This window comes from Toxotes jaculatrix, chromosome 12 (genome assembly GCF_017976425.1).
Source record: "Toxotes jaculatrix isolate fToxJac2 chromosome 12, fToxJac2.pri, whole genome shotgun sequence".
NCBI classification, from domain to species: Eukaryota; Metazoa; Chordata; class Actinopteri; family Toxotidae; genus Toxotes; species Toxotes jaculatrix.
The window spans coordinates 15811966-15828297 of record NC_054405.1 but is presented as its reverse complement, the minus strand read 5'-3'; the positions used below and the strand labels follow the sequence as shown (position 1 = coordinate 15828297).

The window sequence follows — 16332 nt, the reverse complement described above, 5'->3', positions numbered from 1 at the left end:
AAGGATACAACCTCTGAGCTTACTGTGATCAAAGGAGATCAAAGTGAATATCTTGCAAGCAAAGTGTCCAGTCTAGTTAGTGATGCCAACACAGTTAAGCTGGGCATTTACCACATAAAGAGCTGGATCACAGAAGGCTCTGTGATATAAATACTATCTTGATCTGACTCAACTCGAAATTCACCAGAAGAGTACCTTAGATTTATCACTTGAGTTGGACAAATGTGGAAAAATCAGTCACAGAAATGAAAGATATATGGAGGACTCACAATTTGTACACAATTTGTGCTTTACTGACAAAAAAAAAGAGATTGTACAGTGTCTACTGTTGATTGCAAGAGCAGTATTGATCCATCACCTCTACACAAGACATCTCTCACCCTTCTAGTTAGTTTGACTTAATGGCACAGTGCAAATCGCGTTATCTATCTACACCACTGTGTATGTTATATACGGACAAGATGAAAACAACTGGCAGAAGGCGACAAGAAATTGATAACAAAAACAAGGATTCATGTGGCAGTGACGGAAATTCAACTGAAGGCATGAGACAGCAACAGGCTGAAAAAAAAAGTGACTGTGATGAACAGGAAAGAGTCAGTGCCCAAAAAAATGTTATGTTTTTTTTTTTGGGTGCTCAAGAGAACATCAGGCCACATAGAGCGTGCAAAATTTCTGATCAACAGACAACAGTCCACCAACTTTGTACTTTGATAGGAAGCAACTAAAATTGAGCAGGAAGGAACACAGCCATCACTTTCTGCAAAAGTGACGATCATAAATGATTGATAGAGACTTCACCGAAGTCATAAAACAAAGAGGGCCAGGCCCAGAATTTCTGCATAGCAAAGTCTGGGCAGGAGAAGAAGAGGTAATGCGTAAGACAAGTTAAATTTAAACTGATGAAGAGGGAAAAAAGCCTCGCAATAAAAAGTACATTCTAACCTGAACAATATAAAGGACCTGTCTTTATTTAAATGGCTTAAGCACATGAAAATACCCCTCGCCTGAAGAGTAGTCACCTTCCTTGACTTAATGGTTAACGTGCATCTTAATCTCCCAATATAACATAGAGATTTTACATCCCTTACATAATGTGAAATCAAAATGAAAAGGCTATTATGCATTTTCTGTGAAGGCGTAACAGAAATTATAGGTGATGTTAAAAAATGGTCATCTGATTAATCTTATATGAAACACTAAGGAATATTTCAGTTTTATATTTTTAAGTCAATTTTTACCCGTGTTTCTTTTTTATATCGTACAGTACTTTACTTATAGTATATCTACGAAAAACAGAGACCATTTTAAGATGAATGACGAACTGTTTTTGGAATGACTGCATATATATCTGTGTATCTCCTTCTACTAGATTGCTGCTTTGTTTGCATACTTACACCTTTACATTACAAAAGTATGCATGACACAACAAGTTCTTTGAAAACAAAGTTTTTTGTGTGTCATTTCATATCTTGGCTAACTGCTGAGAGAGAAACATATTAATAATCTTGGGGAAAATAATCAACTGTTTAATTAAGCAGAGTATTGTACTATATTAAGACAGTATGAAAGAAGGAAAACAAAAGTAGGTGTAGAGGGACCATAAGGCTGAAGCAATCTCAGAAATAAAGATAAATATGAGACCCCTAATAAACCAAAATATTAAATCCCAAGAAGTTATTAATTTAGAAAAACAAATGCAAAATAACATTAAAATATAACAAATAAGAATTACAGATGAACAGTAAAAATCTCTCTATGCAGACAACGAAAAAAATCTTGATCATAATTTTATCCAAAAGACAAAACCGCTGCCCTCCAACTGGCCTGAAAAGCAAGAGAAAGCATCAATCACGCTCCACGACAAAGCACGGCATCTTGAAAATGCAACTGGCCAGGAGGGAAGGCCAACTGGCTCTGTCCAGGTCTGGACATATTTCCTCTCTCCTGAGCACGGATCAGAAAATGTAATCTCGAGTCATCTTGAGGGACGGCATGGCTTCGTTGACGTTCTGGTCCAGGCGGTGATACTCCACGCTGTTGCGGGAACACAGACTGTCCTTCCAGCGCCGACTCTGAGCCAGGAGGAAGATCTAACAAGAAGACATAAAGAAGCAAATTTCAGATAGAAATCAAATTAATGTGACTGATGTACAAGTGCTGATCAAGTAAAATTATTTCCTGGTTGACAGGCTAGCAGAAAAGATGAAAGACTACATAATTGGAATCTTTACTTCAGCTGTAAAACCCAATTTTACATAAGGCCAGTATAACATGCATTATAAAACCCTCCTCTGCAGATTTGACAGAGAAAAAACTTGTGCCCCTAAAAAGAAAAAAGATTTTGTGCTCTTCACCAGAATACTGACCTATGTTGTGATCATATGTTCTACAGTACACATGGAGAACAGAACAATACACTGGGCTGAGGCTGTTCAACTGGGGACACATCTGGTTGTTTTTGTTCCTGCCTCTACATCCTAACAAGCTGCCTGGCTGTCGTCATGCCAACGCTCACCTTCCTCTTGTTGTGGTATGTGATGTAGATGATGGCCACCAGGAAAGCGAGGATGACCAGATGAAAGAAGAAGTGGGAGTCCTCATCCTCTGTGTTGTAGCTGTCTGCTCCCTTGTAACGGGTCACCTCGATCCTGTCTGATTGCTGGGGCCTGTTCAAGGTCTGCTCCTTGCCATCATCGTCTTCGTCATCCTCGTCGTCTTCAAATTCGCTGTTAATGTTTCCAAAGCTTTCAGTGTCCTCGCTGTCCCTGTAGGTATCATCGTCATTGTTGTCCTCATCTGGGTAACCAGTCATTGATCCCTTGTCGGTGGTCTGCTGCAGGTCTGGGTCTGTGTCCGGTTCCCTGAAGGGTTTAGACACTGAGATAGGTGGTTCTTCTGTTACAGGTTTGGCTGGGGCTTTAACAGAGATGGTGGTAACTTCTGGAGTAGAGGCTGGAGTGGCTTCAGAAACAGCAGGTTCATCTGTTGGCTGGACACTCTCATAGTCATCTGTTTTCCCATCCCCATTGCTGACATTTCCTTGTTGCACTTTACCAGGAGAGGTAGCAATGACTTGATGCTCTTTCTCCTTAGACGTTTTTGTTTCAGTGGTTGTCATGGTGTTGTTTTCAGGAGCCTCTGTTCCTGTTTTTGTGGTGTCACTGCCGACCGTTGTTGCAGGGTCCTTGGGAACATTAAAAGTTGTTGCATTCTGTTCAGGGGGTGAAGGCCCTGTGTCATTTGCTCCCTTGTTCACCACAGAAGAATTCTGAGAAGTGGTTCCTACTTCTGGTGGTCAGATAAGAAGGGAATAACAATGCAAGACATTATATAGGTAACAAAAACAAGGTTGACAAAATACTACTTAAAACAATCATCTGAATTTGAAATGTTTTCATGCTAAACAAAATATGTATGTGCAAAAGAAGGAGAGGCACTTTACTAACCACTTGCTAGGCTAATAATGCAGCAAGTCCAAATTTGGTCTGAACTTTCCATTTGAACCTATGTGGACATTTCTAAACAGCAGCTTGTTTGTGTGCGATTATGTGAAAACATTCATTCCTTTACAGATTTCCTTACTCCCATGACCACAGCCAACAATGAGAGACTCTGAGAGCTTTTCTCCTTAAAGACACAATGTGATGTGTTTGTTTTTTTGCATACTTTTGCCATGATATCTTCAGTTTCACAATAAGAAATCTCCACAGCTAAATCAATTCCTGACTGTGTCTTTAAATGAGAACTGAACTCATGCATCTGGTCAGTCTCCCTGAATCAATGACACCATTGAACCAACAAGTGTCAACATTATTCCACCCTGTGGGACTAGGAGGCGTTGCTTAGGATAGGAGGACAACACTAGGGACTTGAAGCACAGAGTAAGACATACCCACGAGAACAAAGAAACTATTCATACAAATGGGCCATGGGCAGAATAAATAATCATCACTGAACAGGAGATCTTTGTGGCAGAGACAGTCATAGGCTTTGCTGCATGAAACAGCATGTAGAAAATTCAGCTTTTGAGACTGAGCAGCTGGGTCACACTTGACCCATGTCACAAGATTAATGACACAGCATGTTTATAATAATCCTTAAGTCACACATCTCACCCACCAGCCATTGGGCGCCTTCCTCCACTCTAAACTTGCTCTTTTGGCTCTTGGGTCAGTTTTGTTCAATTAGGCCCATGAGATACTTGTACGACTTGTAAGAATGAGTGTAGGTACTAGCCTAACACTGGTACATCTAAGTCAGGTTGAACAGTCAGCCATTGATGTTTGTATTTCAAGCAAAATAAATATTTAGCAGGTTAGTGGCTGATCACGTTAGGATCATCCTCCCTCTGTACAAACATTTTTTTGTGTTTCCTTCCCTGCTTTCCATTGACAAAACACACAAGAATAAAATACAAAGTGTATCAACATGTAAGCAGTTTATGTAACACTGAATCTGTCAAAAGAGGATGAAATGTTAAGTCACTAAATGTTGCAATCAAATATTGATGTAACTCCAGGCTACAATAGAGATATTGTGTGTTACATATGTTATGCAGAGAACGACTTGCCTATCACACACATAAAGTTTTTGATCTTCTTGGAAATAATTCCTAGAGAAAATAGACCATTCATGCCATAAGTGGCATGGCACAGTCTTATTATGAATCAGAAATGAGCGAGGGACCATTTTTCAATGGTAACAAAATTCTGCAAACCGGCAGCTGCCCAAACATGCAGTAACAGGACACATATTTGAAAAAAATATATATAGAAAACACAGGCCAAGAAATCAACACAGCTCACCCTACAGATTTGAGTCAATCAACTACATACACTGCGCAGTCAAAGTCCAGTGTAATTGAGAACACTTTTACAGCCTTTACTGAGGCCCCAACTCCTTGATGGTAAACTTCTAAAGGATCTCCTTCAATGAGCAGTGGGGCTGCTGGACTAACAGGGGCATAATTAAGAGGTCAGATATATGACAGGTACATCTGGACCATGTCACTCTGTCTGACCACCACAAATCACTGCAGCTGAGGAGTACCCGGGGGCAAAGAGGAATAAAAAAGTCGAACATATCAGACATTTAGGTTAACTAGTCAAAGTAAACCTTATACCCAGTGCAGACTTAAGCTGGTTGTGAGGTCTGATAAGCAAAACATGACATCCATGTTTGATGATTTCTAGATTCTCGTTATGACTGCAGACTTCACAAGGTTATTTGAAACACTGTCAAGTGCACGTACAAATTTTGTACTGACACAAATAACGTCTAAACATACGAGCGTTTCGACACTGTATCAACTGACCATCTCACTAACATTTTAAAAACAAGACGGAGTCGTCAGGCGTTTTTGGAAAACTTATTTTTTTTATACACTGTACTATAACACTCTGATACGGACTCGAGTATTAAAAATTCTGTTTTATTACTTTTCCGGGGAATACAGGCCGTCTGTTACCGACCGTACACCGTGGCTGCTAGCATGACGTACAAGCCAAATGTTAGCTACACTGGCGTTAGCTAACAGACACTAGCTAGCCTGTTAACACGCTATCCTGTTGGTTGGTTAAAAACTAGTCATCAGCTGAGAAACTTCATATATGTATGACATACCTGAAGGAGCGACTGGAGCTGACAGGCAGCCGCTGACAAACAGTTGGACGAAAATAAGCAGAAAAATAACACAAATATCCCCCCTGTTTCGCCCCATCTTCCTGCATGTCGCCATGTTGATACGTGAGTAACTGAAGAGGCGTGGTTTAGCATGGCTACACACTGCACACATACACACACAGGGCGTGACTGTTGCCAGATTTGACCGAAAAAAAAGTAGCCCACCCAGAGCCTAGGACTTGACCAATCCTCGTAAAAAAAATAGCCCAGTTTTGTACATTTTACATATATATGCTTAAAATATATTTTTTGGATAATGTTTCATTAAACATTCTTCCCTCATATAAACAGATAACAGCTAATCGTTTACAAGCCGATGTTTGTTTACATTTTGGAAAATTAAATAAGCCGAATTGACCACCAACAGTTCCTGTTTGCAGGATACATTACTCTTAAACTGATGAAAACTTAAAAACCCGATGAATCCTGGACAAGTTTGAATCTGTGGAATATAGTCTAAAGTTCGCAGGTGTAAAACCGCCATCACAGTACAAAAAATAGCCCAAACTGGAGCAATCTGGCAACACTGGGAGAGGGTGAGTGAGTGATTTGTGGTTTAGTAAATTGGGTGCTTAAGGTCTGAGTCATTGCGTTGTGACTAATGTCAGCTGCTTCTAATGTGTGGTCACCCTCCAGACAGATTCACTTCAGAGTGAGATGTTGGTGAGGCTGGACTACCAACCAGTCAAAGTGGGCTACTGCTAAAGAATCCCAAAAGCCCCAGCTTTACTCTAGCCCAGAGGTGTCCAAACTGTTCCACAAAGGGCCGTGTGGCTGCAGTTTTTTTGTTTCAACCAAGCAGCATCACACCTGACTTGGCTCATTTAATCAACTGATCTCACTCTTCAGACAGTTGATTGGTCAAGCTGTGTGCTCTTCATTGGTTGGAACAAAAACCTGCAGCCAGGAACAGTTTGGACACCCCTGCTCTAGCCTATGTCATTTGTTAACAATTTGCTCTACTCAAGTACAGTGTCAGTTATGATGGCTTATCTATTCTCCATCTTGTGGTTCTGGTTTTATACAGGGACTCCACAAATGTCAGAGTGAAAAAGGCCCATTATTATTTCCCAAAATCCAAGTGAGTATATGCTGTTTTGTTTGGCCAGCTATCAAAAACACAATGTAGAGTTTACTATCAAATAGGATGAACCATTAAATGGTAAGATAATAAAACAATATTATATATTTTTTTAGTGCCGTAAAGAGGTGTCCACAAAGAGAGAAGATAACTGTTAGTTACAGCTGAAGAGTGAAATAAACATTAACCCAGTGAACTTCAAAATCAAGATAAAACAATATAATTTTCTGCTTCAAAAGACACAAGAACAAATACAATAAGAAACTGGTTCAAGATGTTTTTTATTTATTTCAGGGAATGACAATACTGTCAAGTACACTAAGCATGATTCCCATAACCAGTGTGGAAGACGACCATTTCCTGTCCACTGTATTTATTCTTTTCATTCTCCTTTAAAGAAGTACTTCTCCAGAGAGGTTCAACTGTGTGCATGATAGGTTTCCTTTCATTTGCTCAACCAGGAAGAGTTGACAAGTCTTTGCCTTCGCAAGACTTCACAGGTGGATTAAACTATGCAAGACTGTCCATAAAATATTATTTTTGCTATATGTAACAAAAGACATGATTCACACCAAATGCACAGACACAAAAGACAAGTGAGACAAAAACACAAAATGTACACATTGGGGTGTAGTGTCTCTTTGAGCTACTGACAGCTGCTTACAACAGGGACAACTAACCCTTCCCATTGTTTAATTTATCCAGACAAACTCTTGGGCTTTCGAGTGCAAAAGTGATCAAATAAAACTCACCACTACACCTTTTGAGTGTGGAGTGCTTTGTGGTGCTATGCAACAGTACCATCTGGTGGTGTAACTACTCAACTGTACGCTAACTGTGTCAAGCCCTTTATGCATTTTGGGCTAACCTAGTTTTGATTTTCCCTTTTATCTGCATTTGAAAGCAGAGAGACACAAATTAAAGCGTTGTGTATGAATGTCGTAAAATGACAAATAGTGAGGCCAACATGAATGTACTCAAGGCTACTTTTCCCTTGCAAGCTACACAATTCAAGATAAAACTTTCTGTTAAACTGTTGTAGTTTTGTTCTGAATTGGGCTCTATTTTCAAAATATAATGTTCCCTTAAAGTGGTCCTTTAAAAGTGGTAGATCGTCTCAGGAACGATTTAACCTTTATGCTGTCTTGCTTCCAGCTGTAGCACATCTAGGGGAAACAGGGTTTTGTGAGGGCTAGCTAATCAGTAACAGATTTGGATTTTTTTTTTGGTGGGGAATGTGTGTGTGCAGGGAGCACTGGAAGGGCATCTGTCTCATCCTCCTACGCTTGGAATTCGAGGCCAAGACCAAGCTTGTGGCCACCAGCGTTGATGTTCTTGCCATCGAGGAGAGCAGAGAGTGTCAGCTTGATGCCTGCAGAAACCGACATATCAGGATAAGTCATGCACAGACAAGGAAACTGTGTAAATGTATACATTACTTGCGACTTCCAACCATTGCACAGGGTGCTGACTGAACTATTCCATTCTTGACTGACTGAATATCCCTCTCTCCACTCCATCTTGTCTTTCCACTCCATCTTTCCCTCCAGCAATAAATTCCAAACTCCATCTTTTTGTGATGTATGTTGCTACTGTTGTTTACCCTTGTGGAAATGAAAGTTGTAGTCCTGAAATTCACCCTTCACAGACATTTTGCAAAACTTTCAGTAACAGTTTAGTTTGCCTTTGTGCAAAGCTGCAAACACTACCTCAAAGCCATATTTTGATTAAATATTTACCTTGTATGTCTAAAATTTACTTCAGTTGAAAAATCCACATATAATAAACTTCTAAATTCCACTACTCAGATTATGACCTAATTCAAACTTTGAAAATCCTGGTTAAATGGCATTTTTTAAAAGTTATAATGTTGTCTCAAGTACTCAGTAAATATTCAAATACAGTGGTCTTTGTAAATACGGTTAGTATTTTGGCCCATTTAAGCTTAGTAGGATGTGTACCCACTAATTTGCTGTGACCATGTGCATTAGTCCGCACAGTCACTAAGCTACAAGGGCACCAACTGCACATTGTCGGTATCAAGCCAACTAAAAAGTCTGTGGTGTCTCTATCTGTCCGTGTATGCATTCGCAAGGGAGTATAATTGAGGCTTAAGTTATATATAGATTTCACTCACCTGGCTTCAGAGTCTGAGTGTAGCCCAGGCCCACGAGGCTGGAGTTGTTCACCTTGGCCTGTGGGGATGAAAATCACACAGAGAACTCACATTACTAATAGATACACTTACCATGCCAATTCTGAGTGATTTAATGACTGCTCCAAGCTAAATGTCAACAAAAACAAAACGGTGATTCATTTTGAAGTCTGAAACCGATACTGTGATTTAAAAGTCCCATCACTAAATCTGTTTCACATCAGAATGGCACGTTAGCCACATTATTATGTTAATAATAGTTGTTAGAAATACATATAATTACACAAACAAACCAAACAGCCATTCACACTAACTGGCTCTGCTGCAAGTGGGATTTAAGGACTAATGTGATCGACAGGACTAAATTAGCCTGATCCTTTCTGTAGTAGACAGACTCCTTGCACTGGCCATTTCGGCTTGAATGAGGCTGCTTTCAGAGTCAACTAAGTGTGATGTGTTCACATGGATTTGGGTCCATCCTTCCAAGTTGGTCAAATAGGCAGAGCATGCAGCAAAGACAGTGACCCAGAATTTAAGAGGGCACCAGGCCCAGTCGTAGTGCATATTACTTTATAGCGATGACACCCAGAATATGTCTTTAGAGCAAGACAAGAAAACCTGAACAGCCAAAACAAACACAGAAAGGGGCTGGTTTCACTGCATGACACTTGAGGGAGAATGACACCAAACTGCCAATTTTAGCAGCCGATTTTATAATTAGACCACACCACTACTATAATTACTACTTCAGGTTAAAACACTACTCACAGAGAAGGATGCATCAGGATCAATTTGATACTTGGCGGCAATGCCAAAGCGGGTGTTGCTGTTTCCAGCAGTCCAGGCCAGGTTGACGGCTGTCTCCAGCTTGTCATTCACCTTCTGGTAGATGGAACCACCAAACTCAGTGCCATCATTTCTGAGGAAAAACAGCAGATTGGAATATACGTTTATATTGCCGTAACACAAACGCTTTTTCTGTACAGGTGATATTTTCCTCTCCACTCAACAAAAAATGGTTCTGTTTTGTACACAGAGTATGTACAAAACAAATGCTGATATAAAGCCTGCTTTACACCTCATCTGACCTCACGTCACCACTTCAGCTGTAGACTGAAACAGACAGGCTTGGCCAAGGACACAGCAGGAAACAAGGCAAATACTGTGCCCTATCCCTCTCTCTCTCTCTCTCTCTCTCTCTCTCTCTTACTGTCTGTCATTGCCTCACTCTGACTTTTCACTCAAGCCCTTTACGGTTGCCAACCATTCACTCCATCTCACTTGCAATATAGCAAATCCCATCACCTGGGTGTAAAAATAACTGCAAGGCACCTGGGTGAGCGGCAAACAGCCAAGCAGGCAACAAGTTAGTCAGCCAGACAAGGATAAGAAAACAGAGTTTGAAGGCTTTGGTCTAGTCAAGGTTAATCATCTGGGCTTTTAGCCTGTGACTTGGGTAGTACCACAGTATTTAACTTGATTGTTTTTTTTATCACATACACATCTACTGATGTTTTTTTTCACCTGGTCAGCTTTAAAACCAGGCATCAGCACAGCATCAATAGGCATGCATTCTCCTTGCTACCTTAAATTTGAATTTATATGAACTGCACCAAATCCACAGCAGTGATTACAGTATGTCACACTGCTCATAAACTAACACTATACAGTGAAGAAGAGAAGCCATACTGGTTCAACCGTTCATGAGAAATGGTACAACAGAAGGGTACATGTGAGCATATTACTCATGGCAATCTGCTGCTTCATGTTATCTTACACATTCGTATGGAGCTGGAACTCGTCAGTCTTGTATCCAACTGCAAAGTTGCTCTGGGTGATCCTGTTCCTGCCAGCCTCGAAGGTCATCTGGTAGCCAGCCAGCCAGCCCTCATAGCCCACCACTGCAGCACCGTGGATGGCTGTGCCATTAATGTCGTAGTGAACGTCACAGCCAAGGTTGATGTGGTCGCACTTGTAACCTGTCTTGATCTTGCCGCTCTTCTTGCTGGCAAGATGTGAGAGAGAGGGGACAAATTGTTACCCTTGTGTGAAACCGGCAGACCTGAACCCGTTCACACTTTCAGAGAAACGAAAATGACCCATGAAAGGTAAAACGAGGCCAATGGACAGTCGTAATCAAAAAATGTCTTCTAATAAACTGCTGACTCAACCTGCTGTCAGAATACATTTAAAATAAATAATCTATTATCTAATATCAATGTATTATTGGCACACTATCTAGTTTAGCATGCGAAGATTAACAAGAAATACTTCACCAAAACAATACTTACCCAGTGTTCGGTGAGAAAGAGGAATCAAATGTCAACTTCAGCCCCTTGGCCAACTGTGGAAAAGGTAAGAAAGATTTCACAATAAGGCAAATGGCAGTGTATCCACTACTTAAGTGACAGGCATTAGTAAATAAAGAAAAAGGTATTGATATCACTGATCATTTTTCATGCTATGGGACATGACTCAACAAATTTGAATTTTAAAGTTTATAAATTTTAAAATTAGATGTCTCTACAATTTAGTCTAAAACAACCTGTACAACTCTCAGATATAGTCATTATAATTCACATATTCCATGGTCAATGGCAAAACAAATTCATTTTTCAATATGAATTTTTCACATTTTTCAGTTTTCTTGGCCCCACACACTGTCACCAACCTGGTCTTCAAGGGTGATCTCGGTACCCAGGGTGTTGTCAGTGTTCCACTTCTCTGTGAAGGTCAGGCCATGCTCTGCCCACTTGTATTTGGTCTCCAGGGATCCAGCAACCTTGCTGGTCTCAGTGTTGGCAGAGCCTGTGCTGGTGAACTCCTGCAGATGATATAATAGGTGTCAGAGTCATGCAGACAGGTTAATTAACCAGGTACATAATCATTTTAAAATAATCTTATTGTTAAAGTCTTGTGCCAAAATATATTTGCGTTAGGCGTTTTAGACAGTGAAAAAGTCCTGTAAACCTTCCACAAAAGCTGAGTCTGCATTCCATATCAAATACTACTAATCAATTATTCACAAAAATAAGAAGTATAGAAACCTTTGCACAGATTTTTAAGACATTTTCTCACTCTTTTTAAAGTCATATCAACCAGATAGCCAATGCATCCTGGCAATGTTTAGGAGATCAGATAACCTGCCTGTTCATTATCAGCCAAGAGCCTCTTAAGCTATGATAGGACGGCTGCAGTCTGGCGTAGCAGCTCCGATAATCTGATAATGACTGGCGAAGACTTACCAGTCCATTCTCAGACTTTGTTTTCAAGTCCAGCTTGATGAGCCCGAAGCCTGAAACAGACAATATTAAATAAAAGATCAAAATGATGTCTGAATGACAACACAAATATTACCAATCCAACGATAACGACTCTGAAATATTTCATTATTGAAGTGCAGCAGGCTTCTACACTTAATTTGCAAACACTGGATATCCCTCAAAACAAGTTCCACTTTGATGCCAGCACTATTAGTCATTACCATGCAAAATGTTCTGCTAATACACATTTAAAGAATCCCCTCAGATATTTCACAACTCATTAAATCAAGTCAATGATTGGTGCCTGTGAAATACCCATTTGTTAGCCTCCAGAGTACATTTAAAGTTATTTAAATCCTGCGGACAGAACGTGTGTATTGATTTGATTTAGATTCTGTCAAAGCATTAGTGCTGTCAGTTATGAATAATAGCCAGAAGGCTGTTAAAATAGATCCTGGCTCAAGCCTAAAGCCCCACTCAGAATCACAACCATCAACTGACTGACCCAGCCACACTTCACATGACCAAGGGACCCCCCCCACTACAGTAAAACCCACCCCACAGTAATGAATTAGTCACCGCCAAACAACCAGGAATTTGTTTTAAGATATTAAGTGGACGTTATTCAATAACCCTTGGAGCCACACAGCTGTGTGTATACACAAAACACACCCAACGGACTCCACCTCAACATGAGTTCAGCTAGTAGTAGGCTACACATAGTACACTAACTGGTAGCAAACCTTACGTTGTATGCAGGAACTGGATTTTAACACTCCCTAAGAGGAAGTGTCGCACCAAATCTTGCAAGAAATTTCCTTAATTGCCTCACAGCACAACATAGCAAGAAAGTACTGTACTTCCAGAGTAAAGAGCAGTAGCAATACTAAACCTTAAAAAAAAATCTACCACACCTACAAGCAAAAACATCAACTGAACAAGTCTTTCTGATTTAGAGAAGCATCGGCTAACAAGGTACTAACAAGGTACTACCCCAAGCAGTTGGTAGAGGCCGTGAAAACAGTTTTATTATGATTTCTGTGGATCTGGAAGAGCTTTGTCAACTCTTTATTGCTGACTTACAATCAAATAAAGGCATATGTGTACACACTACACCCTGCAATTTATTTGTGTGGGAAAGGTTAAGATTCCATGCACTTTTGTTTCGCAAATCGATCTCTAGTTAAAGGTTTCTCTATGTAACATTTTAATTAGGATTTATAAAGCGCAATGTGATTATCAGCTAGCTATCTAGCACAACACAGGCTAGTGACACTGAGCTAATCCATCCTCACAGAATGATTCAATGACTGCATTTCTATGATATGTCACCATTAGCTAGCTAGCCGGCTTTATCAATTGCTGTTGGTTTAGCTTTCACTGAGAAGATCAGCAGTGTCAGCACAGATAAATCTGCTAGATGATAACATTAACGGTTAGTGAGCTAGATGGAATATTGTAAACAAGATGAACGAGCATGACTGGCTGCTTGGTGCTTACCATATCCCTTGGTAAAGACATCCCTGGCAGACTTTCCAAGGTCAACGTAAGTGGGAGGTACAGCCATTATCTGCAAAGCAACAGATGATGATCAGGGCTGTGACTAAGAACAAGGCAGAAAAAAATATAACAGACATCAGTACTGTCCTCTCACTGTGTCACAGCCAGAGCTTACAGTAAGACAGAGGAGGGAGAGAGACGCTATAAGAAAGGAGCATACCCAGCAGGTCAGATGGAAGAGCAGTGGTGCTGAAAAGCGGAATGTAAAGTAACCTGAAGGTCACTGATGGATGGGAAAGGTACAACAGAGGCCAGCTTGTACACAAGTATCAAATTTGGCATTAGCTGTTCATTTCCAGTCTTTGAATCTTAGAGACATTAAAATGCAATGTCAGTGCAACAACTCATTAATTCCCCTATGTCCATTGTGTTTTTTTTGGATAAGTTTACATTTTAGAGAAAGCAAAGGTCATTTTTGACACTATAATCACTTTTACTAAGTCAAATTTGATGTTTTAAAGTGGACAAAGCCAAGTTTAGAAAGGATAATAAGCGCCATGGACTGAAGCAGAAAGCAGACTCTTTACTAACCCTCTGGACTGGCTGCCCTCATGTATGAGTGCACCTCTTTGTCCTTCATTTTCCTGAATAGCCTGTTGTGCAAGACATGTCTATTTCACCATTAGAACAGATGTAGGTTCCATTTTTCAATAGTACAACAGTTATCAAGGTACAGTAGTTACGCAGGCCTATTGATAACATACATGTGCATATTGATAGAAGATAGAACAGGAATTCAAGCAATTTCTCAGGTGAACAGCAACCTTAGAGCGTGCAATTTCTCAATTTACATTTCATAAATCTCTCGAACTACGACTATTCTACTGTACTGCAATATGTGTTTCTGTAAGACTGAATGTGGTTCACTACTACAACAGAACAATTAAGCAGTTATTCTCAAAATAAAAGTTCAGCACAAAAACATACACACGTACTCAATCATATAGGAAGGTTTTTAAAAGACATGGGCATTCTGTTTAAATGACTGTAAAGAGCAGGGGCCAGGCTAAAGGTTGCTCTACTTCAATGACTCATTCAACTCATTCTACTTCAATGCCAATATTACATCAGAAAACTTTTCTCTCTGTGCATTCCCAGTTCAGTGCATTCCTGTCCACTTCTTTTCTTCAAGCCTTTTCAATCAAACTTATGAACGGTCTCACATTTTACTAACAACCTTGGCATGTTCTGAGGCCCCAAGTCCAGCTCTAACCTCCCTGAACCATTTAGGGTACCCCAACCATCTGAACCCGGTCATCATGGGTTTATAGCAGGCAGGAAGTGGCCTAGTGTCACGTATCTGCAGTGCCTGTTAACATACACACAATTAGCCTGCCCGCTAAGCCATTCATCCCGTGCTAACACACAAGCACAGTCTGCAAGTACACACCCCTGTGCCTGAATAGTTTTATGGCTTTCACACATGGACACAGGCAGAAATGTCAGAGGCCGTAGCGTGAATAGGACGAGGACAACCCTGTATATATGATAGCCTGCAAAGTCTTGTCACTGAGGAGTCCTGGGGGAAACGCTAGATCTTTACGAACACCAATGACTTTGAAAGAGGGCATCAATCCCACAGCGGATGAGGCAGATGAGGACCATGCATGAAATATTACACTTGACTTAGCATCGAAGTTTGGGATCTGTCACTGCCCTTCAGCACAGCACAGCTTTGCTGTAGTCCAATTAGATTCGCCATAGATTCGGTTGTGAGACAGACCTCTCAAACGCTTTGAAAAGTCCGGTCTCCCTCGACAGTGGTCACAAAGAGGTTATGAAGGCATGGAAGGTAGCATCTCTCTCTGCCATCGCCTGCTAAGAGACTAGCATTAGCTAGCTATCAAAGTGGACGGCGGACGAGCTTAACCTGTGAGTAACGTTATGACAAGCTGGCAGTGAGGGAGACCGTAACGTGTCAAGAGGGTAAAACTGGGAATTAGTTAAGCTTCTTTGCAACCCGCAGCCTGAATAACTGCTGACCACTGTCAAATGACCGCACCGCGACACATTAGCCACCAAGCTAACAGCAGTTGGTTTTGTATAAGCGGCAGGCCTAGCATCTCTGGTGCACGTCGAGCTGTATCCCGCTCCGCTTGAAATACAATCGAAGGATGGGGCGGACAGTTCGGGTCTCTGGAAGTCAGAATCCCCCGGATGATAGCAGCGACAGAGCTGTGTGGTAAAGAAACTGACAAGTGTGTTGAATGAATAACGTACCTCTGTGTGTTCCAGTCCTGTCCGAGAAGGAAGGAGCTTGTCAACCGCACAAAAGGAGAGAAGGAGGGAGGTGGTACGGCGTCACGTACGCTACGAGTCACGCAAGCAGCAGCAGCCGTTTGTCATTGTCAAAGACACAACGGTCAACAAAACAGCAAGATGATTCACGCCCTACGTCCACCTCCGCCTGAGTGACGGGGGAGCGGCATGCGCACCGTGCTAGCAAAATGTCTATATATATATATAGTGATATATTTAGCCAAGCACTTATACCTTGGAATATTTACATTTTATTCATTTTATACTTCCCCATCACGTCCTTTCAGAGGGAATCATTTTAGTGTTTACTCACTCAATGGCGGTTTTTG

General features: G+C 40.9%; 2 protein-coding genes across 2 annotated transcripts; both read right to left on the bottom strand.

The window, feature by feature from the left end:
- Positions 1 to 277: 277 nt before the first annotated feature.
- On the bottom strand, positions 278 to 5753 carry c12h5orf15 (chromosome 12 C5orf15 homolog). The gene is made up of 3 exons (XM_041051979.1): positions 5626 to 5753; positions 2519 to 3291; positions 278 to 2093 (listed from the first exon to the last, which is right to left on the bottom strand). Exons 1-3 carry the CDS (start codon positions 5738 to 5740, stop codon positions 1959 to 1961), a joined length of 1023 nt encoding a protein of 340 aa, XP_040907913.1. The 5' UTR covers positions 5741 to 5753; the 3' UTR covers positions 278 to 1958.
- Positions 5754 to 7862: 2109 nt separating this feature from the next.
- vdac1 (voltage-dependent anion channel 1) lies at positions 7863 to 16073 on the bottom strand. Its single transcript, XM_041051820.1, has 9 exons — positions 15965 to 16073; positions 13685 to 13754; positions 12167 to 12216; positions 11593 to 11745; positions 11213 to 11265; positions 10699 to 10926; positions 9690 to 9840; positions 8904 to 8961; positions 7863 to 8138 (listed from the first exon to the last, which is right to left on the bottom strand). Exons 2-9 carry the CDS (start codon positions 13749 to 13751, stop codon positions 8047 to 8049), a joined length of 852 nt encoding a protein of 283 aa, XP_040907754.1. The 5' UTR covers positions 13752 to 13754; positions 15965 to 16073; the 3' UTR covers positions 7863 to 8046.
- Between the last annotated feature and the right edge of the window lie 259 nt (positions 16074 to 16332).

Excerpts from the sequence above, each read along its gene's own strand:
- c12h5orf15 (XM_041051979.1), bottom strand. The coding sequence starts at position 5,740 with ATGGCGACATGCAGGAAGATGGGGCGAAACAGGGGGGATATTTGTGTT. Across the intron at positions 3,292-5,625 it reads AGCTCCAGTCGCTCCTTCAG|AAGTAGGAACCACTTCTCAG; the intron begins GTATGTCATACA and ends TCTGACCACCAG. Across the intron at positions 2,094-2,518 it reads CATACCACAACAAGAGGAAG|ATCTTCCTCCTGGCTCAGAG; the intron begins GTGAGCGTTGGC and ends TCTTCTTGTTAG.
- vdac1 (XM_041051820.1), bottom strand. The coding sequence starts at position 13,751 with ATGGCTGTACCTCCCACTTACGTTGACCTTGGAAAGTCTGCCAGGGAT. Across the intron at positions 11,266-11,592 it reads AGATCACCCTTGAAGACCAG|TTGGCCAAGGGGCTGAAGTT; the intron begins GTTGGTGACAGT and ends CCTTTTCCACAG. Across the intron at positions 8,962-9,689 it reads ATCCTGATGCATCCTTCTCT|GCCAAGGTGAACAACTCCAG; the intron begins GTGAGTAGTGTT and ends TCATCCCCACAG.